General features: G+C 43.5%; 1 protein-coding gene across 2 annotated transcripts in view; it reads right to left on the bottom strand.

Moving 5' to 3' along the window:
- The window catches only part of LOC146829142 (xaa-Pro aminopeptidase 2-like), a 565,756-nt gene extending 556,415 nt beyond the window's left edge, over positions 1 to 9,341 (bottom strand). The window contains exon 1 of one of the 2 annotated variants that reach the window (XM_085607766.1): positions 9,109 to 9,341. In XM_085607766.1, coding sequence (XP_085463892.1) covers positions 9,109 to 9,169 — 61 coding nt within the window. In that variant the 5' untranslated portion in view covers positions 9,170 to 9,341. The remainder of the gene's footprint in view (positions 1 to 9,108) is intronic. The other variant, XM_085607767.1, reaches the window with a different exon arrangement.
- Between the last annotated feature and the right edge of the window lie 13,939 nt (positions 9,342 to 23,280).

The following is a 23,280-nucleotide window of genomic DNA, read 5'->3' as shown; positions in this document are numbered from 1 at the left end:
GAGAGGCCCACAGAGTCCCGACTAGGCCACTGCCGCCTGGGCGTCCTCTGCGACCAGTGGTGGCCCGGTTGCTCCATTTCCGGGACAGGGATGTACTCTTGCAGAGGGCATGCACAGAGGGCCCCTTTACCGTTAATAACAGTAAAGCTTCCCGGACTATACTCTCAAGGTGCAGAGACGGTGGGCCTAATTTTTGGAGATTAAAAAGGCATTGAGTGAAGAGGGCCTCCAATACTCTTTGATGTTCCCTGCCCGTCTGCGGATCATTCTGGAAAGTGACACCGACTTTTGTAATGGCCCGAAAGACGCTTGGGAGTGGATCTAGACCTATAGAGCGTGGGGCTCCCGATCCGCGGGCCCCAGGCCTGAGCTGGAGACATCAATGGAACTTGGGAAGCGCTCCAGAAGGCGCTCCTGCAGGGGAGCCCCTAAAAAGCTGACTGCTTCACAAACGGAGGAAGAGAGAGCTGAAGCCCTTCAGGCAGTGGCGGCAATCATGTAGGACAGAAGCGAGTCCCCTGCGGTGGAGGTCCGATCTTCGAGGGACACGGGGGACGATGACTCCGACACCTCCCGTAGCGACAGCGTCAAGTAGCCGGTGGTGACACCGAACACAGCTGACAAAATCATCTGCGGCATCTTGAACTGAGTGGAGGTCCTGGCTCCACATCTCACGCCGGACTGCCGCTAACGAACCTTGGTCTCGATCTGACATATAGGTAGAGGGGCCGGCATGCTCCGGACGGTTTGTACGCCAGAACTATGTCTTTATCTGTCCACCCCCTGCCTAGGGCCTTGCTGGGTTAGGACCTCATTAATGGTTATGTTTCACATGTCATTTGGGCGACTGACTGTTGTCAGGCTGCCCTGGGTTTTGGAAGTTGTTCAGTATGGGGGTTCATCTGTTGAATATTCTTGTTTTGTTGTTTGCAGAGGAGGGCGGGTGGGCATGAAGAAGGGGGTGATCCATCAGCCCCCATGGGACGCCAGACCTCCTCCAACAGGCCCCAGATGAAGTGAGTATGACGCAATCTGTCTTAATCAATGACCCCAGGCACAGGTTGTTGACTTAAGTGACTGCGGCCTCTCCCACATTAGGCAAGACCCAGACACGGTCTTGTCCAAACTCCGGAGAAGCCCAGGCAGTTCTCCGTCCTAGAGGGAGCCACGGCCCCCACAACAATCATCTCACTCCCGCTAATGGGCATAAATAGCTGCTCCTCAGCTCCACATCCAGTGCGGGGGGCCCCCCTCACCTGCAGGAACAATGGGTGCTCCCCCACGTGTCAGGGCCAATGGTGGGGGCCGCGCCCCAAACCAGGAGCCCCGGCCGGGCTCCGATAACACGCCCAGCCCTGCTCCTTGCTCCTGGCAGCCACCCTGCAGTGTGCTCGCCTCTTCACGGCAGCGCGGTTGCTCCTTTGTGGACCGCTAGTCTCCCACTGTCCTCAGCTGTGTAACACAGGATGCCAAATGAAGGCCCTCGTCTGGGGCTCAAGTTCCTCTCTGCCTCCAGACGCCGATTAGCTTTGGGCCACCATCTTGCCTGCATCTCACGCCGGCAGCCGCCGGGAGCCCAGGCTCTCCACTGCCACCGGGACAAGCTTACGGCGTCCCAGCACCGTTGGCCCGGGCCTGAGACGCTCCCCGGTCTCTACCGTCTGGGAAATAAACGTATAATTGTTGGGCTCAATTGTCTGCCATTCTCGGCTCCTTGGCCACGCCCCCACAAACCTTGGTAAGTTGATAGCATTGTTAAAGCTCAATCTGCTAATGAGAAGTATAATTTGCAATCATTTATAATACTCTGAGTGCCAAATGCGATGCAGTGCGCGCAACAAAATTCATTTTTTTTTTCCCCGTTACTTACCTGAAATCGTCCGTATGCGGCATTTTACAACCCCCCACCCTTCCCCTCCCCCGCCCCACGTCACCACCCGGTGGCACACCCTATACGGGCCGTGGCTGCCAAAAGAGGAATAGTTTTCTATGGTCTGAGGTGTGTCAAGAAAATTGTCATCCTATCCAAGAAAAAAAGTCACCAACAACAACTCTATAACCTTATACTGAAAAGAAAGACAACCTTTATCACTGTTGATGCTAAAGATTATGTATCAGGAGCAGTGTTTTGCCAGTTAGACAGACGAAGTGAGAATGTTTTTGCATCTGGAATTATAAAAGGAGCAGAAAGAAGATATTCGGGAGTTGAATAATAGATTTTAGCCTATGGTTGTGAGTTGAAACATTTAAATCATATGTTGGAGGAAGAGAATTCATTGCCAGGATGGATCATTGTCCTTTGTTGGATAGTTTAAATGGCAACAAAACTAAGAAATCCACAGACGCTAGCTAGCTCAGCAACAAAACTTTTAGAATTCAAATTGCAAACCTCTTACATTGCTGCTGGTAAAAAAAAGCGAAGGCTCATGTTTAATCAAGGATGCCTGTTACGGGTGAGACTGGAGATGTGGCACTGGAAGAAGATATCAAAAATACGAAATTGCCAGTCGATGGCACTGTTGTGTGTTGTGATATGACAGAATGGTCCAATGAGTTAAAGAAAGTTGTCTTTAGAGATTATTTATGTGAAAGTTGGCCTAGACAAAAAGGGGATGAAAAGTGAATTACTTCTCTACTGCAAGGTAGGAAGTGGATTGTTGATTGAAAAGGGTTTGATGGTTAGAGGTGATAAATGTATCCCTCCCAGCAGATGGCGACAAAGTGTATTGGAGAAATCCCAATGTGGTAATTGTGGTAATCTAGGCATGAGCATTAAAAAAAAAAAAATTAAGAACACATCTTTAGTGGCCTATTATGGAAAAGAATATAGAAATGTTGGGCAAAGAATATGTGCAATGCAATTTCAGAGATAGACCTTTGCTCATGTGCTACGTTGATGTCAAACACACGCCAGGTCTTGCTTGATCTTGGAGAAAATAGGGGTGAGTTTGTTAGCTCGTGTTTTATGCTGCAGAGATACATGGGGTAAATGATTGCACTGAGAGATCATTTATCTCTATGTCTTGACGTGTGTAACTGATCCTACAAGGGAGAGTGTGAGAAAGGTTTTTAAAGACCAGAAGACATCCTGACAGAATTGTTAACTGACAGTGTGCAATTAGCTTCTCAAACTTTGAATCACTATTTGAATCAATGTAACATCAACCATAGAACACCACTTCTTTATCCACAGGCTAATAACAAGGAAGAAACCGTGAGGCGAGTGCATGCAAAGTGCTCACAGATTAAAAGTAGATTACCCATAAACTATTGGAGAAATGCTTTGGTCCTATAGGATGGCACCTCATTCCATTACAAGAAAATCTCCCTTTGGATTAACCCCTTGCATGCCCGCCCCTTTCCCCGCCCAGTGCCGCGCTTAACATTAGCGGGCGGAGTTCATGACGAGCTGGACTCGTCATGGGCACAGCGCCACCGCAGCCCATGACGAGTCCAGCTCGTCATGGGCACTGAAGGGGTTAATGCGTTGTGGTGGTGTAGTCTCAGAATTGTGTCTCTGTTGAATGAGGAAAGTTATTAAAGCAAGCATTTGCAATGCAATCGGTCTCGCCTTTGGGACCGTATATATATTTAGCTATGCATCAGATTAGCCTGGGTGCTGAAACATCTACTGTGCTTTAACATGGAGGGAAAGTAAGCACCAAACTTCGTGACACGCCGGGTATAGGAACACATGGAGAGAAATATTTCCTTTTAGCGGGAAATGGTATAGTCCAAAGCACTGTTTTTAATTTAAAATCAGGTGTTCATATCATTGAAAATAGAAGATTTGAAAAAAATGTATTGTCTACGGGTGCTCCTGGAAGACAATTGTCATGGACTGGAATCTAGAGAATGCTAAAGTTATTCTGGTATTTTACTGACCTCTGCTGTTCGTTTTCTATCAAGAAAGTTAAAGAGAGTTCTGGTATTTTACTGACCTCTACTGGTCGTTTTCTATCAAGACAGTTAAATAGAGGCAGTTGAACAGAAAAAAAGTCCCTACGTGGAAACAGACTAGTCCCAGGGCTGATCTCCAGAGCCCTCAAAGTACATACACATATAAGTATATACTAAAGTATATACAAGAGGTATCGAATGCCTGACCTAAAAAGGATACAGCTTTGTGGGTTGAGGCTAAATGAAAAAAACAATGATGCACAACAAGTAGTATGGAGACATTTTGGGTGCCATTTTATTAAAAATAAGGTACCTGCAGAATTTTGGGTCCTGACAAGGGGATTTGGGAACCTTTGATGGTGAATGGAGGGCTGTGCAAATACAAAAAAACAGTACATGCTCAAGAGGGTAGTGATAATGCTGTGTGATACTGGAGAAAGCAATGGTGGCATACGTCCAAAAAGGCAGTTGTTGACTGAGGTACATATGATATCGCAGACATGAGTATATGTGATAATAATGTACAATTGTGAAGTTGTGCTAGTCAGGAATACTCCTCTTTATTCATAAATTGACTCATTTCTATTTTTCTTCACTTGTATAAATGTTTCTGTGTAATTTGTATCTGTTCAGAAAACTTATCTGAATCATATTCTTTGCAATTTGCCATATTATGTATTTTAAGTACGGTGCATTTTTTACGTTTGTAAAGGGAGAAGATGTATGTATGGGGTTTTGCGTGGAAGTTTATACCTAGACTGATATTGACTAACCAACTTTCTGCTTATGGGATTGTTTATCTGGTCACTGCCAGCGTTTTGTGTTTAAGGCATTGTAGCCTGGACCCCATGGCGGTGGCTTCTGCTCTAGATTACACCCAATAAAGATAACTAAATAACTTTCCTGTGTTGCTCATCGATTGGACTTTGCAACACTCTTCACGAACTAAGACAAAATAGTGTAACAACAAACACAGAGGAAGACTATAAGATTACATTAAAAAGTTAGCTCCAATTGCAAATTGTTGACAATATAGAGAGCAAGTCTACTAAGACATGACAAGTTCAAGCCTTAAAAAAGCACGGAATAGTGCACATGTATTACCACTGTGAGAAATTATAAGAAAGCATCCCATTTAATAAATACGATTGAAACTCGATTTATGTAAGAATACAATAACATCAATAACTGTGTATACCTTCATACTATAATTTCACACTACCCTTATGCCATAGCTAATCATTTTAAATAGCCGATGATATTATCATGTAATTTGAAACTCAGTTTACAAACCTCAGAAAGTTGGAAGAGTGAGAAGGAATTGTTGGTTCCTAAACTTATGATTACCACAGATGTCTGGAGAGTGTTTAACTCGCTGAGCAATCTTGCTCACATGTTTTCATGCTTTTCATAGCTGTATGAAAAGTTAAGTGTGTGAATTATATGTTTACATATGAGAATCATATCATGACCCCAAATAAATAAACATTCAATTGGAAGAGGGTACATTATTTTGTTCATCCAATGAAGGATTTGCGGATCCTCTGAGGATTCGAGGATCCGGGCAATCTGATTGACTCCCAGCATGATTGCTATTGCTTGGTATTTTCATGAGTAGCTCTCTGTTGTTCCCCATTACCATCCTAATACTTGCTTCTATTTCCACATTACCGTAAGCCTTGTAGTGGTTGCATTTTGAGCCCTTAAGGAGTGGCTTCTCGCTAACAAATCTTTGTCTATTTTACATTTCCTATTTGTTATTGTTGGCTTGTTTCCTGATTTATCTCTATTGTCCATGTAACCTTGCAAAGAGTAATAACAAGGTAACAACAAGGGGGCTAATTTATGAGCCCCTGCGACACATTTGCGCCACCGGTGCGTCACTTTTTGTGACGCACCAGTGGGGTAAAAAATGCGCCATGTTGCGCCATATTTACAAAGTGACGCATCTAGGTAGATGCGTCACTTCGTAAACCCCTGTGCTACATTATACCTGCGCCAGGTATAATGTTTGCAGGGTGGGCATACCCCCGCAAGAAAGGGTTGTAGGAGTGGCGCAGCGAAATCTATGAGATTTCGCTGTGCCACTTCTAGGACGCCAATGCGTCAAAACCTTAAGCCTGCCTCATGGCAGGCGTAAGGGTGACGCAGGCCCTTTCACATGGGGCTTGCCCCATGTGAAAGGAACATTGCTGCAGTTGCGTCAGGCTTCCGACATAACTCCAGCAATGCGCCACTTTTTGCGCCGACAGATACGTCAGTTATACTGACGTATCTGTCCTTCCTTGCGACATGATGCGTCATATTATAACTATGACGCATCATTGGTGTCGCAAGGAGGGCGCACTGAGAAGTGAAGCCTCGCTGCTTTAACGCAGCGATGCGTCACTTCTCATGAATGAGGCCCAAGGTATTTATCTCTATTGTCCAGGTCACCTTGCAAAGAGTAATGACAATGTTTTTGATCTTAAGACACTGGCCATTGCCTTGCTTTATGTCGGACAGGCACGGTGCTTACCTCAAAGGGACACATGGACTAGTGAGAAGGATGTAGCTTATGTTTACCTCCCTGCAAGTCATTTTTATTTCAAGAGATTTACCAGCAGAGCAACTGGTCTCTGCATGATTATATGGAGGATTTGCCAGCATGTGGCCATTGCAATGTCCAGTATGGAAACATCTCTTGCGCTTAAAGAACAGAGTACTGGAAACTGACGCACAAAGGAAGTCTGTTGTGACCGCAACCATTCACCTACTGATCAGGCAGTAAAAGCACAATAGAATATATTTTTTTAATGATATGGTCCTTTAAAGTCTGTGTTCACTCTGATTACCACCAGACAAACAGGAAAATCCGAACTATACTCTTCTGAGTGTAAACGTTTAGGAGACACCTCCCTGGAAGACAGAAGAGATGTCCAACACAGATTGTCCAGCACCTCCTGGGCGGGGCTTTTCATTGATGCTCCCACGGGTAGCGACCTTTCGCTAATGCTTGCTGCTGCTACTTTACCTTTTATGGAAGAAGGAGGTGGTGTGCAGACTCAATACTAAAACATCTAGCCAGCATGTTCGTTCAGTATAGAGCGGTCAGTGAAAAAGAGTCTAAACTCAACAGTTAAATCAAATATGTGACTGGATACACAATGTAGTTTTTATTTATAGGGTGCCAGACCCTAGTAAAATCAAAACAAATATGCATGTGTGGACCATATCAATTGTTCCTTGCTCATTAAAATGTATGGTGTGTATGAATGGCACCTGAGACATACACACAGGATCCATGAATACACTGACATAGATAACTCATACATGCAAATAATGCAGACAGTGCACAATGTATAGACATCCATGCACATGGAGCATAGCCATCCATGTACACAGATCAGATGACAACCAGGCCCAAATGCACATGCGCCACATACACCAGACAGAAAGACCCCATGACAGGTGGATGACTTGCTTGCTATGTTATGTTTTTACACTATCCGCTCTATGCTGTATGGTACCCTATGTTGATCCAAAGCCAGTTTCTACTACCACATGTGACAGGAAAGAGGAAACAAGGGAATACGAGAGAGGGAATTAGGAAAAAGCATTCCAAATGGAACGGTCTTCCCCAAAATTGAGCAGTAGTTGGCAGCGGACCATAGCAGCCTGTCTAGAAAGGTAAAAGGAAGAGAGCGACTAGGGAGCTGGAGAAGGAAGGGGGAAGCAGTAAAGAGCAGGAGCTGTAATTCAAGGGAGTGAAAGGATCTGGTGTAGAGTTAGAATGGCAGAGTGTGAGGGTGAGTACAGGTCTCATGTCCTCCCCCTCCACCACCAGCAGTCTCCTACATTGCCCCAGTCCAGGAAGGACCTCAAGACCTGGCTCTTTGGTTGACCGTAGCACTCAACGGAGCCCCCCTCCCCCCCAGCGCCTTGAGACCCTCACGGGTGAGTAGTTGTGCTTTACCAACCCTGATTGATTGAGGTCAACAAACAAACACAGCAAACAGGTACACAGGGCAGCATACATTATCACAAAACACAGACACCCGTCAGTACACAAACAGGCACACAGAGGGGCACGGAGTGAAGAGGCACAAAAAGGGAAGGGTGGTTATGTGGACACATCCTTGGGGTGACAATATTTAGTCCTTTTAGTGACAAAATCAACTTTGGGGTAGAGGAAAGATTAGTGTAATTACCTGTTCCATCCTCCGTAGAAAAAACACTTCTACTGGGCGATGACTACTTCCAATGTAACCACCACTGCCTTTGGAGCGATCACTCAGGTCACAATTGTGTGCTCTCTGCTCTCCCGTTCCATTCTAGATCCCTTACTCTAATCGCACACATGCAGCTCTACATTTAAGTAGCTTCGTTTATTGAAATACAACACATGGCACACAAAGGGCAACTTCGAGGCCTCCATCTACAGACATCGAGTCTCCAACCCTGGACGTGCCGTGTACACATGCTTTGGCTAAGCAAAGGACGACCCGCACTCCCAGAATGCAGCGGGTTGTTAACTGAAAGGCCAGGGTGAAAGATCCAAGTCCAGCAAAGAGCAAGTTGGATAAAAAAGTACTTCTTTTCACATTCCTGGTTAAAAAAAGAATGTATCTTCGCAACTGGCAAAGCCAAAATTGTTAGAAAATATCGTATACATTGGAGTTCTTTAATTGTGCTTAACATAACATTGATATTTATGTGTTCCTGCTTTCATACAGAGTTCACGTTTTTAAATTTACAGCCGCTAGTTCATAATTCTTTTGCCGTGCCCATCTATGTGAATCTGTTTATGTTACTTTACTTGCTGACAATTGCTTCCACCTGCTTTGAAAACCAATATTGACCTGTTACCATGAACCAGTCACACAGTGAGGCAGGAAACTTGCCTGATACTATAAACAGATGCTACACTGTGTTCTCTGTGCAAACACATTGTATCAACAAGGGCCAGCAGACCAATAGAAACCAGAGAGCATGAACTAGCATCAGAGAGTGGAAAACTCCATCCCTAGTCATGACGCTTACATTCCCATTGAAAAGCAATTCTACAGACCACCCCTCTTTCCCCCCCCCCCCCCCCCCTTCCCAGTACCTTGTTGTTTATTGTACACATTGCTGCAAATGGCAAACCTACGCACCTGCGGTAAACAGTCTAGAACCTGTGATAAAACTGTCCTTTTAAAGAGATTGACAATAAATCAGGGCACTTACCAAAGAGGGTAACAGCTAGGATCTTCCAGGTGAAGGGCCGCTTGTTTTGCCCAAGAGACATCGTTTGACTGTCGTGGGGTTTGTGAACAGGAAAATAGTTATTCAGTGTTCTTAATAATCCTGAATTATCCCCTATGAGTGCATTGGAGTCTCTCCCACAAGCCCTGCAGCATCACCTTTTGAAAGAATGGCCTATGTTCATGTTGTGTTCACAAAAGGCTCCTCCAGAAAGTTATAAAATGTCCCCGCCCCGACAGGACACTGACGGTTCCCAATGAGCGAGTTTAAAGTTCAAGGATTCCACCTCTAAATTGTAGTCATATAAGCGATAGGCCACACCCCCTGACAACATTCCATCGGTTAACAAATTGATAATTTGCTTTGCTTCTTCAGTTGAACTCGTTTTAAAAGAAGTATGCCTTGGATATATATGCCTTGGCTATTTGGTCCAAGACTGTCTATTGTATAGGAGTGTAGAAAAGCACGGTTACTGCATGTGGCATTACCTTCATAGCGCCTACTCTGGATACAGAACAGGAACCGCTGTGCTTGAATAATGGTCGCAAACCGCTTCAGGAGCTTTAAGCATCTTTAAATCTCACACAAAAGTACAATAAAACCCCCGAGATTCATTTATAAAAAAGATAAATCGTTCGAAAACAATAGACGTCATAGCAGTTTAACTGGCATATCTAATAAACGAAAAAAGGGTAAGAAAGTAACACTAGGGCAGCTGGATAAAATAAAGCAGAACTAAAGAGCAAAGGGCCAGATGTACGACCGTGTTTTGCGGTCACAAATGGGAAATCAGCCCGTTTGCGACCGCAAATTAGGTATGGCCCATGCACAAACCTTATTTTGCAAGTCAGTAACCTATTACCGACTTGCAAAATGGGGTTTGGGACACGCTATTAGGAAGGGGCGTGCCAAGGGTGTCCCTTCCTTATAGCGAGTCCCAATGGTATGTACCATTGTTTTGCGAATGAAATTGCGGTCACAAAAAACTTCCAGTTTACCACTACTTCAAGTAGGTGGTGAGCCACGCGCAAACGGGAAGGGGTCCCCAGGGGACCCCATCACCTTTGTGACTGGCATTCAGAATATTTTTAAGAGCAGGCAGTGGTCCCTTGGACCACTGCCAGCTCTAAAAAAATAAAACAGCAACGTTTCATTTTTCTTTTTTTAAATGCATCCCGTTTTCATTTAAGAAAAATGGACTGCATTTGTTTTTTTATTAAAACAGCTTTATTTAAAAGCAGTCACAGACATGGTGGTTTGCTGACCTCAGCAGGCCACCATCCGTGGGAGTGCTAGCCCTTCCTAAATAGGTCGCCAATTGCACCTTGCTCATGAATATTAATGAGGCAGGCAATTTACGACCCCATGAGGAATTTAAATCAGTGTCTGACACATTGCTGTACATTCCTATTTGCGAGTCTCAAATTGCGAGTCACAAAACGACGCAATTTGTGACTTACAAATTGGTATGGTCGTACATCTGGCCCAAAGACTTTGTGATTAAATTCAGACTAGAGGCACAAGAATATAATACAAATTGCAACTTGGCATACTTTTTTCACAAGAGTTGAATGCCAGGGGAAATTAATGGGCTCATTAGATTTTGTCAGACGAGTGCTGATTAACAAATGTGACAGATGTTCTGTCTGCCTTACTACAAGCATGTGGAGTAACGAAATTTGAGGGGCCTGCCTGCAAAGTACATGGAGGGACCCAACTCACTCACAAGCTCTCAGGGCAGGGTAATGTGCTGAAGGGGCCAAACTCCAAAAATGGAATTACCAGGGATTCCAAGTGGAACTCTAAGAGTCTACTGAGGAATGAAGAATTATCGGGGATCAGTAATTCCAACTCTGATACCCCTAGTAATTTCTCATTCTCGCCTGCATTTTCCTCTGGAGATTTCAGCTGTTTTTAGCAGTCAAAGTCGACAGAGAAATGTTTAGAGGGAAATTAATAAAATCTTGGAATCCTGATAGGGCCAGTAACTTAACAATAACAAAGTGAAGGTGTAATGGTTGGAAAACAGACCTTCTTATCCACCCCTTGAATATATCTTCTCACCAACTGTATAAGGGTATGTTGTCCGATAATAAAGATTCTTAAAAGGAAAGTATAGTGCAATGCTCGCTGGAGGTGTATGCATTCCCCCGTGCAACTCTATTGTGTAAACTTCACGTTGTCCGAGAGATGCTTCCAAAACACCCAGCACCTATTAGTTAGCTCTCCATAAATACATGGTAATAATTATGTACCCGTATCAACAAGAGATGTGTAGTTCCTACAGGAAGGGAAGTCAAAGGGGAATAAAGTATTCCATACCCAGACTTTAACCTAGTGAATGTAGGTGCACAAGGGAAGGGAATCCCTTAAGGGTGGAACTAAAACCCTCACACACCCAGCAAGCTAGGTGTCATGCTTCATCATCTGGGTTCTGCTCCTCGTCGGGTCGGCGGTGCAATACCCGACGGGCACCCATACAGGGGCTCTTTGTCGGAGATCTTTTGTTCCCTGCCGTATGGTGCATGCGTGTGAGGGCCCGGGAGTGTAGATGTAAGTGACTTAAAAAAGGTTGGTTAATCTGAAATAAAAGTTTATTGGCTCAGTCAACCACCTAATTAAAAGGGGGTGAGTGGCGTAAAAGCTATATATGCTCACAAAGGAGGAGTGGCTAGCTACGCTCAACTTTTCTGGTCAACATGTTTCGCGCCCAGTTAGTCAGAAGGATCTCGTGGCGCTTCGTCAGGACCTATAATACTAAAGTGAAATGTGCTCAAAAAAACTATCTACAGTGTGGTGAGAAAAACAAGGGTGAAAACTAATATGTTGGTCAACCCTTAATAGGCGCCCCTACCTTATGTATTGATTTAAAAGGGGGTCACCATTTCATATTATAAAAAGCTCATCATCAGGTGCATGGCGCGTCAACAGGGGGAGAAACACATTCGTTCCTTAGTAAACATCCCCTGGAGGTGAGTAAACCTGCCCGCGTCGCCGAACCCGGAAGCTATGTACCCCACAGCAACATTTGTCACTCTGGGCAATAGGTCTCTATTCCAGTCAAATGTTAATGACAATGTCCAGATCCCTGAAGGTTTTAACCCCTTCGCCGCGGCGCGACTTCCGCCGCGGCGCGACTTCCGCGGCGGCACGACTTCCGCCGCGGCGCTGGAGGGGTGCGGGGTGAGCGCGGCGCTGCCATGCTCGTGACGGAACCACGCCATCATGAGTCACGGGCAAGCTGTGCTCATGACGGTGTGGTTCCGTCACAACTCCGCCCACTCACTATTTCGCCAGCAGAGGCGAGGAATCAGTGCCGCGTGGGCAGAGCGGCCGCAGCATGACGGAACCCCGCCGTCATGAGCACACGCTGCCCGTGGCTCATGACGGCGTGGTTCCGTCCTGCGCGTGGAAGGGGTTAACCAAGAGATGAGCAAACGGATGCCCAAAGTAAATCCAATAGTATCTAAAAGAAAGGCGCCTGCACCCCAAAGCTTGGCACCCCGTTCTGATTCCAACCCAGCTAAGAACATGGAAGATTCCAACATCCTAGCCGATACATCTGGTGAATTTGCCCAAGATACACCGAGCCCAATTGTTGCTAATAACCCAAGTATCATGGATGATTTAAATAATACCTTAGCGACCAATACTGCCAATGCACATATTGGGCAGGGCACAATGTCCCCAAGACCAGGAAGTATAGGAGCCAGCAGGAAGATTGAAAGATGCGACCGAAGTAATTAAAGGACTGGCATCCAGACCCTGACCCTGCACCTTCCACCGGCAGCTGCCCCCTTGGTGGTGGTACTGGGTAACGTGCCATTATTGAGGGAGGGCCAGGCTGAATCTACAGTCCAACTAATGACTAAAACCTATGCACTGGGTGGTCAAAAAACTGAGGGGGGCAGGTGTTTGGGACAGGGCAATACAAAGTCACCTGATTATGGCCAGGAGAGTTACCTGGATAGGGCCCACAAGAAAGGAAAAGGAGGGAGACGGTGTGGTCTTAAATTTTAATAATGGTCAAATTGTAAAATTCTTATTGGATATTTTGAACATCAACCCTGATAAAAACCCCAATAACATCACAGCGCTACCGCTGGGTTTCTTTAATAGGCCACCCCCCTAAAATTACCAGGGACTATCCAATCATGTCTGATGCGGGAGAGACAGACCTGGGTGGTCCCAAGAGGTTCTCCCCTAATTTATAATCTAAATTGTGAAAATAGATTTGCCCCTCTTTCTGATTTAGAAGCATGCAATTGACTACAGCTGGTACAACTGAATTATCCCAACAAATGTGCGAGCAAATCCCCAACAGTCTCTTCCACCAGAGACAATGTACAGGTAGTACCATTAAATTTAATAGAGAGGGTAGAGGGTCCCTATCCTTTTTGACCACAACTATAAGTAACAGGTCACAGACACCTGACAGACTACAGGGGTCTCAAACTGTGGGATTTAAAGTAGACCCTAGGAATACATTGGGAATTGAGTCAACACAGTGGGGCAAATATCAGCCAAATATACAGGAAAATCAGGACCGACTACCTCCCTTTCTGCATCAGTTATCTTCAGGGGAGGCCAGTGAGACTGAGTTGAATTTGTGTAATCCCCTTACTGTGGAAGGAATTGATTACCATGGTGCCATAAGTACAAATATGAGAAATGGTAATCCTAAAATAAACGCAATAAAGGCTATTTTAACTGAATACCGTGACACAGAGATAGAGGTTGCACTTGAACATGATCATAGCGATAACCCTGATAACCTGTTGGCAGCTGATTTTGTATCACCTTTAAATAACACCTTAAAAATTATGACATGGAACATCGCTGGCATAAAAAATAAGATCAATGATGCCAACTGGAAAAACACATTGGAGGGTTATGGGGTTGTATTATTACAAGAAACTTGGTGCCCTAAATCCTTTTGTATAAACGAGTACCAAAGCATTTGTACAGGTGCAACACCATCTAGAAAGGGAAGGGCGAAGGGAGGTCTGGCTACATTAATTCCCGTTGCCTCCCCCCTGACTGTTAGGAAAACCTTTACGGGATCACCACATTATCAGTTTTTACAACTACACCATAAGGAAAATCAGATCTTAGTTATAATAAACTTTTATAATAATGTTTTTGATAACTCAAGGAGCACTGTAATCGACTTATTAGAGAAGGATTTGGACCGTTTAATGAAGGGAATTGTAGGGTCCTATGTTTTAATTTGGGCAGGGGATTTTAATTGTGTTACATGCAATTTGGAAGCTGGCGAACCATGTGGGTACTGTGACCTTTTTGTCGACAAGATCCCACATTTTAATCATGAGAGATATGAGGAAGCCATCAATAATGTAATACACAAACATGATTTAATAATTTTAGAACCAATAACTTCAGACAGTGAAAATACCCTTGTGGGGACCAGATCATCATCAACTATTGACCATGTAATAATATCAACAAACGGCAATGACTTGGTAAAGGAAGTCTTTATAAATATTAGTATTTTTAGCGACCATCACTCCCTAAGTTTGACACTGAAGGTGAACATACCAACAAAACATTGCGGCAAGAACGCAGATGTGGACATTGACACCCAAGGTAATAACGGTGTCTCAATAAAATGGACAGGTGTCAATCCATCCCTATTCATGGAAACTCTTAAAGGGAAAACGCAAAAGATTTAGATATCTTTCTGGATGGTTCCTCTACTCAAACAGCTGTCATAACAGCCTTTGCTAATATTACCAAAACAATTTCAGATGATTTAAAATCCAATAGTAGGAAAAAATTGAGCAGCCCAAAATATAGATGGTTTAACCACGAATGTACAAGGTTAAATGGGGAATTGAAACTGGTGTTCGAACAAATACCTAGAGACCCCCCAAAAATTAGCGCCACCAGGAAAAACTATAAAAAGACACTGGAAGCAAGAAAAAGGGAGATCCGCCAAGAGGCCTGGGAGTAATTAAATCAGGCGGCAGAGTTGAAAGACCAAGTTTTCTTCTGGAAGACAATCAATCATCCATATTTTAAAGATAAAAATGCAGTAAGGATTGATACCGTAGTACCACCTGATGATTGAGTGAAACATTTTAAGAGCATTTTTAAACCAGAAGACATAAACTCCATAGATTGGAAAAATGTACAAAGACAAAGTCAGTTAAACAACATCAATCACCCCAGAGGAAGTTAAACTTGCAATTCAAAAAAGTGCAAGTGGGAAAGCTGCAGGCTCAGATGGGGTGCCGATAGATGTTTTTAAGTACGATTTGGATTTTTGGGCACCAATATTAGTGACAGTTTTTAATGCTGTTTTGGTTGGAGCCTTACCAGTTACATGGGCCGAAAGTATTTTTGTACCAATCTTTCAGAAAGGGAACAGGGAAAAGTCAAACTGCTACCGCCCAATATCCCTACTGGACTCTTCGTCCAAGATTATGGGCCGAATCATGCTGGAAAGGCTTGAAGCCTGGGCCAACGAAAACAACATACTAACAGAGGCACAGTATGGTTTCAGAAGGGGTATTAGGATGGTAGAGCAATGTTTAAATTTAGACCTGTTAATTGGGAAGTATACACTAGCTAAGGAGGGCACACTCCATTTATGTTTCGTAGACCTGACCAGTGCCTTCGATTTAGTTAATCACCAAAAATTATGGCAAACTCCGAGAGTGCTTGGTGCTCCTATAGAAATAATTTTTTATTTATCACAAATTTATGCTTATCTAATGTCAAGGGTACGATATGGAACATTAGGAGAATGCACGACTGACTTCGCGGTAAAGCGAGGCATCAGACAGGGATGCGTACTGGCTCCCTTATTATTTTCCCTGTACATAAATAACGTGGACTAGTTTTTACAAAAACTGATAGTAGATGCCCCAAAAGTTGGAATACGCCCCACCCCTGTTTTATTATATGCGGACGATGCTGTCCTAATGTCCAGAACTGCAAATGGCTTACAATGTCTAATAGAAAACTTTGCCCAATATATGACCAACATAGATTTACAGTTGAATTAAAAAAAAACATTTGTAATGTCATGTGGAGGCAAGAGACAAAAGTGTAGACAGCATCATGTGGGAGGAGTTTTTATAAATAGAGCTCCGACTTTTTTTTATACTTGGGGTTGTTATTCTGTAACAAAGGCTCTTGGAATCCACACATTGAATTATGTCAAATGACATTTTTAAAGACAACTGAGGCAATCTTTAAATTTGTGGCAAAACTTGGGAACAAACCATTATGTGAAATTTTAAATTTATATAGGAGTAAATGCGTCCCGGCTGTTAACTATGGAGCCGCAATATGGGGGAGAGCAAATAAAATAACCCTCCAAATTAATGAAAAAAAGTTCCTAGAAAGATTATTGGCAGTCCCTAGTGCAACAGCAAATATGATTGTACATAAAGAACTATGCGTGCCATATTTAAGCGATTCCCTGAATGTAGCTCCTCTCACCCTCTGGCACAGTATATGGACAAAAGAAGAAACACAATTTTCCAGAGATCTAATCACAAACTGCCTAGCCTTAGACCATGGTATCAAAATACTATGGCCCTGTCACATTTTTTTACCTTTAACAAAATGTGAAGTAAATACAGATAACCCCTTAAGTATACAGGAACACAGCAAAAGCGACTTGAAACTAAGATATATCACTGCCATAGAACATGATAGGGATAGGATGGCTATGAAAAAACAGACAGTGGCAGCATACTGTGAATTTCCATACATGAGAGGTACCCAGTTCTACCTTATTTTGGTGCAGAACGTACAGCATATATTTTATTTGACAAGGTTAAGGATGAGCACCTTACAGTATTTAATTGCCTTCCCAAGCATAGAGAAATGGCAGAAAATTTTGCCACCCTGCCCGTGTGATGGTAAAACTTTACAGTCCACCTTGCATTTTATATGGATATTCGAAAAACTGTATCGAAACCGCTCTTTTTAAAAAATATGCTTTTTAACCATAAGGATGTGTTTAATTTTATATGCAGCTTGGATACAATGAAAATTATTAGCTCCATAATCCGCTTCATAGAACAATCAATTAGAAAAAGAAAAGATTATGCACATTAGGATGCTTTGCTGTATGAAAAAGAAGATGATTAACATTTCTCCCCAGCTGTATATTCTTACACTGTTTGCATTTGCACTTTATCGTATGAAACTGTGATTGATCACCTTTTTATAGAACTCTGAAAAATTGACTAGATATTTTACCGTATATTCGCCCCACGAAGTCCAAGTCTGTACATATTTATTTATAAGAATTCATTATTGTACACGAATATTAATCAGAATGTATTTTTTTGTTTTGTTTTGTTTTATATATATATATGTGTTTGTATGCTTTTATGGGGCTTGCCTTGTTGTCACCGAATGAAGCTGTTTTGATTTGATTTGTATTACTCATCCTGTTCTGAGGAGCGGCGGCGAGCTGAGCAGCAGCAAATAGGCAGGCAGGCTTGATAGCTCAGTGGGTCCCTGTCCTCACCAGAGAGATGTGAGAAAGCTCTTACTCTTGCAGGTTTCTCACTATTTCACCCGCATGGAGAGGATACAATGATTGCCATTTTTACAGCCCTGTGAAACCGAAAAAATTTGCAACAGTGATATTAAAATAATAGGATCTGAATAAACACAGATTCAGAAACAGATTTTTTGTAACGCGGTCTCGCAAGATTATCGCTCGCGTATAATACTGGCCAAGCCGTTGTATACATTCTATGCTTGGATATCAAATACTTCTCTTAAGTGTGTCTTCACATATTGATTTTAGAGGGATATCGGTACATCGAACTGCAGTGACCATGTATCTGTTTGTAAAAAATCAAGGAACGCACATACCCAGTCCAAAATCCCCCATGTAACTATCTGCATTTTCTATTTCAGAATAGTGTTTACAGCCTTCTCTTCTTGCATTTTTAAAAATATATTGATAAAAAAGTGACATCGGGCTCAAGAATCATGTGGCTCTTAAAATCTCATCCTCTGAGTAGATGTGCATTAAACACGTATTTAATCCAATTGATCCGAACATGGGGGCAGATCTATATTGGTGATGCGCCACTTTTACGCCGCCGTTGCGTCACTTTTGTGACGCAGCGTCGGTGTAAACACTGCGCCACGTTGCGCCATATTTACATCGTGACGCATCTATGGAGATGCGTCACGATGTAAAGCCCTGCGCCACGTAAAACCTGCGTCAGGTTTCACGTGGGCGTGTCGACAGAGGGGGGGGCGTTCCGTCGCAGGAACGCCCCTGAAAAGTGACTCAGTCAAATCTATAAGATTTGACTGAGTCACTTTCCCAACGCTGATGCGCCAAAACCCTGCGCCTGCTTGAGGCAGACGTAAGGCTTGACGCACCATGTTAGGGATAGGGTAGGTTGGAACAGTGCTGGAGTTGCGTCGCGCTTGCGACGCAACTGAAGCACTGCGCCAACCTTACGCCATCGGATGCGTCACGCATCTGTTTATTCCTGCGCCATGATGCGCCGCATTGTAAATGCGGCGCATCATGTGTGGCGCAAGGGTAAGCTTGCGTGACGCATCTTTCCTGGCGCATCCTTGCTGATTTGCAGGGATGCGCCAGGAAACATAAATCTGCCCCATGGACTTTTTTGTTTTGCCCCTTGTGTGCATCCCAGTGCAAGTGACAACAGTTTCTTTCAGCCGCTGTGATCTACAGTGCCCGGCGTCGGTCACTGTACTAGTTTAACGCCATTTTATGTTTCATCATCACCGTCCGCTCCCTGCTATTTTCAACAAACGTAACCTGACTTTAGAGACAATTCTCTTTGCCCCAGATTTTCCCTCAAACAAAAGAGTTTATTTTAAGCCCGGATGTTTTTTATTATCACTTATTTTTTTATGCTGTTCCTTTTTTTTCCTTTTGTTTGTTTGTCTTATAGACTGCAGATGTTCTTTGTGTTTGAAATAAATAATCAATTTATCTCCCATGATTATCTTGGCATTGATGCATGTCTCCCTGTCATTTTAACCCGTGATTTTGCTTATTCTGATTTAATATGCACAAACTAAGATGGTTATGTTTTGAGAGATCAAAGGCTTTTCCTGTAGAGGATGCTCGTATGGTCACTGCAGCTCCCCCTCGCCACCCAGGCCAAGAGATTGATCGTGAACCCCTTACAATCAACTTCAGTCTAGACTAGAGCCACAATCCTCAAAGCGCAGCCGAAGCAAACCCCCCCATCCCCGTCCCCTGGCACTACTGCCGCTGCTGTTTCCGGTTCTGGTGTTGCTGCAGAAGGGCGCCTGCAGGACCGACAGTTCGAGTAAGAGGGAGTGGGGTGGGGTGAGTGAGTGAGATTACGCTGGGCGGGGTGGGTATGTATGCCTGGACGCGGCTCTTAACTTGTATGCAAATACTGAAGCACGTTTATAGTGCGGCTCTGTGGTGTGGAGTGAAATGCTGCTCCAACGTGCACATTCCATTGGACAGGATGGATACAGTGTGGGAAACAGCTGTATCATTCATGTGAAGGCTACTTTACCACTGTGCACAGGGATGCGAGGCATGAAGGGCTGCAAGGGTTTGTGATGTCAGCGCTGGGGGTTATGTGTGGCACATCGTAGGAATGCAGGGTAGGGGGAAGGTGTGCATGCTTAATATGCATTTAGGACATGGCTGAGGGTATGCAGTATTAGGGACATGGCATATGATGCATGGGGCAGTGATGCAGAACACCTGAGTCTGTGCTGAGGGTGGGAAAAACGGCCATCAGTGGAGAGTAGGCAGAGCTGGGAGGGAATGCCATGCCAGAGGTACACTGCACAGTGAGCATACTGGGTGGTGGATGCTTGCGGTGATGTACTTTAGAGAGAGTGAATACTCTGTATGGAGGGAGGCTAGGGGTGTTAGAGTGAGGGCTGAGAATCGGATACATGCCCTTATAAACAGTAGACAACAGATATCGGTGATAAAGGCTCTCGGAAGTGAGTGTTTTATGCTTTCTCCAGTTTAAAATTATAGCTGAACACTACAACTTCTTCCACAACCGTTGGAGGTCTTGTGACCTCAGAAGAGAGTGCACGTTTCTCAAACCTGTGAGTCAGGACCGCAGTGGAGGTCTGCAGACAGGTGTGGTGGGATTGCATCGCCTGGATCCTGACGGAGTCGGGTCATTCCATTCTAGGCTGTAACTAACTTGTAAATCTGCAGAATGTGGGACTCAACACTCAACCTTTAATTACAAAAGCAACACTGGAGCGTAATTGGCTCCGATGCCTCAAAGGGCGTCGCCAGAAATTGCTTCACTCATCTCCCGACTGACAGAAGCAGCAAGGTCATTTAAAGCCACTTCACAGAAAACAACATGAGACTGAATCTGTATGAAGGCTTACAACTTCAAAAATGTCTATTTATTTGCATTGATCCAAGATTAAAAATGTTTTTTTGTATTCAACTTGCTTATAGGGTGTGCAGGTAAAAACAGTTCTGTTTACCTCATTAGCTCACTCTGTGATCACTGCATAAACAGCACCAGTAATTTTGCAGTTTGCTAGGTGCACATTTATCCAAATGGAGGGCCAAAGATGAGAATGGGAATGTGTTCTCTCATCCGGAGCTGATCTCCGTTTTACTTTTTCACAAAAATAAAAAAGGATGAAACCTTTTTTTCTTAAATATTAATTGCAGTTGTAAATCACACTGCATCACCCAATGTGTAATAATTGTCTAGCTATTCAATCCCTGGCGGCAAAACATCCAGGATATTGTGCTGTATAGCTACATACTTAGTCTTGTTGAAGGTCCCAAAGGCGAGACGATTGCATTGCAAATGCTTGTTGTAAACAAGAGCCCTCATTCCTTCATTTACTGCAGTATCCTCCGTAAGGAATGCTTTGAGTTTCACAGCTTTAAATCCATCAAGAAAGCATTTAGATGTGCTACACTTTTGTCAGAAGTACAGATTGCTAGCACTCTATTTGGACATTAGAAAACTGTGGTAAAACTGCATGTGATCACCAGGGAGTTAACTGGTAGGCTGCTGCTGGTGTTGAAAGTACATTCAGATGGCATGTCACAATGCTTTCCTGAAATGGAGGAGAAGATATTTGAGAACTCATTGAAAATGTGTCTTAATTTTGACTTCTACAGCGCTAAACATAATTTTAATGACAAATCATACCCCTTATTTTATTATTTTCTAAAGGAAAAGGCTTTAAGTTTTACTACTTTGATTCTGATCAAGATTTGCCACACTTTAGTTGTAAATAAGAATGTTAGCATTCTAGTTGTTGAATTGAACACTGAAGTAGGCTGCAGTAGAACACTGGGGAATCAACTGACAGGCGGCTGCTTCTGTTTGAAGTAAATGTTTTACTCAGGAGGTCAGACTTTATTCCCATATGACTAAGGAAGATTGTGTGAATTTACAGGAAATATGTCCTCATTTTAGTTTTCGGAGCACCTGACATAACCTATAACAGAAACTCTTGAGAGAAAGCAGTTTTCTCTCAAACATGGTTCATCAAATCCCAGCAGAGGATCAGTATTTTACACCTCTTATGAGCTTTTTCTGACCCTCAAAAAAAGATTTTTACTACAATGCATTTCAATGGGGCACTGTAGTAGAGTCCAGTAATTGCTGCCGCACCATGATGTCCATGTCCCCCACCCATGTGTTTTGGGTTCAGGGTGTGCTCACCTTGTCCCATTATATATATATATATTATTAATTTTCAGGGCACAGGGACCATGTCCCCTGAGTTCTGTAATGGCTGCCACAACATATTATTCAGTGCGTGACTAACCAATCAGAAATGACTAGTCTCCTCTAAGTAGGCCATTCAGAATATATTTAGTTCCAAGATTGCTTTATTTTTTTAACCTTAAGATTTCAAAAAATGACTTTCCAAAGGAGTGGATTCTGAGCGTTTTTAATACCTCATAGGTATTCTTCTGTCGTTTTAGGAGTTGCCTACTACTTGCAGTTAGGCGTCATACTTTAGTCGGTTTTAACCGTGTTATGTCTTTAATGATCATTGATTCTCACGTTTATTTTATTTCTGTTTAATTTTGCCAGTATCTCGCCTCCTGCAGGGGAGTCTGCCGAGGTGTGTGGGGTTGCTGGAATCCGGTTTGCTGTTACATTTTCCCCACAGCTTTTTCCTGTTTGGAGTCATTCTTCCACTTCACTTTGGACTGTGATCCAGTAGCTGACTCTGGCCCATGCCCCTTGGGCATGCCCCATTGCATGGTGGGCTATAAATCACCTTACTGACTGGATACTTAGTTAACATAATAGATAGAGCTGGCAACCGAGGTGGGGAGCTGGCAATAATTTTTAAGAAACACCTGAAAATCTCCTAACAGTCTGCTAGGATTACTGTGAAGCGCTCTTCTTTACTATAAAACCAAACTATCATGCTTCTTATCATGGACTCCTAATCAATGTTCCCTCTAATTTTTTTCCTCTGTGTGCGGCAGTGTAAGGTCTATGTGCGCTGCAACCAAGGCTATGTACGCCAGTAACCAGACCGGGCGTGTGGGTGCAGCACCAAATATCACTCCAAACTTTTGTTTAAAAAAGTGAAAAGTCAGTGCATTTCCTCACATACAGATCCACATGAACAGTGTTAAGACATAGCAATGTCAAACCTTGGCAGCTATGTTGCTGCATTTCTTTTCTTAATAGAGCTGGACTGCGGGGTGATTGTGTGCATTTATTCAAGTTTCCATGTTAATTTCAGCTTATGATGGGCGATGCGATTAACATCAAAACTTTAACAAATGCTCTCTTTGAGCAGGAAAAAAATAAAATTATAATAAAGTTGTGGTTATAATTTTACTTTTCGCAGTTTCAGGGCTGGGTTAGGGTAGGGCCGCATCAGGCTTTCAACTAACACATCTTAATGCTAGTGTCAGCATCACCGCATTAAAATGCATTAGTCACGTATTCTAGCGCCCCTCTGACAATCCTGCAATTGAGGCACACGGCCAATGAGGCAGCAACAGCACGCTAAAATTGTCTAACATATATGAGCATGCAACTGCGCCTTTAAATTTAAAATGCTATGCATCAAAGATAGAATGTTCATGAACAGCGCTGAGCAGGCAAGCCAGAATTTAACCAATCAATTAGCCATACCCCCAACCAGCCTTCCTGT

The sequence above is a fragment of the Triturus cristatus genome, chromosome 5_2 (genome assembly GCF_964204655.1).
Source record: "Triturus cristatus chromosome 5_2, aTriCri1.1, whole genome shotgun sequence".
NCBI lineage: Eukaryota > Metazoa > Chordata > Amphibia > Caudata > Salamandridae > Triturus > Triturus cristatus.
The sequence above is the reverse complement of the archived record's forward strand: the minus strand, read 5'-3'. Positions and strand labels throughout refer to the sequence as shown.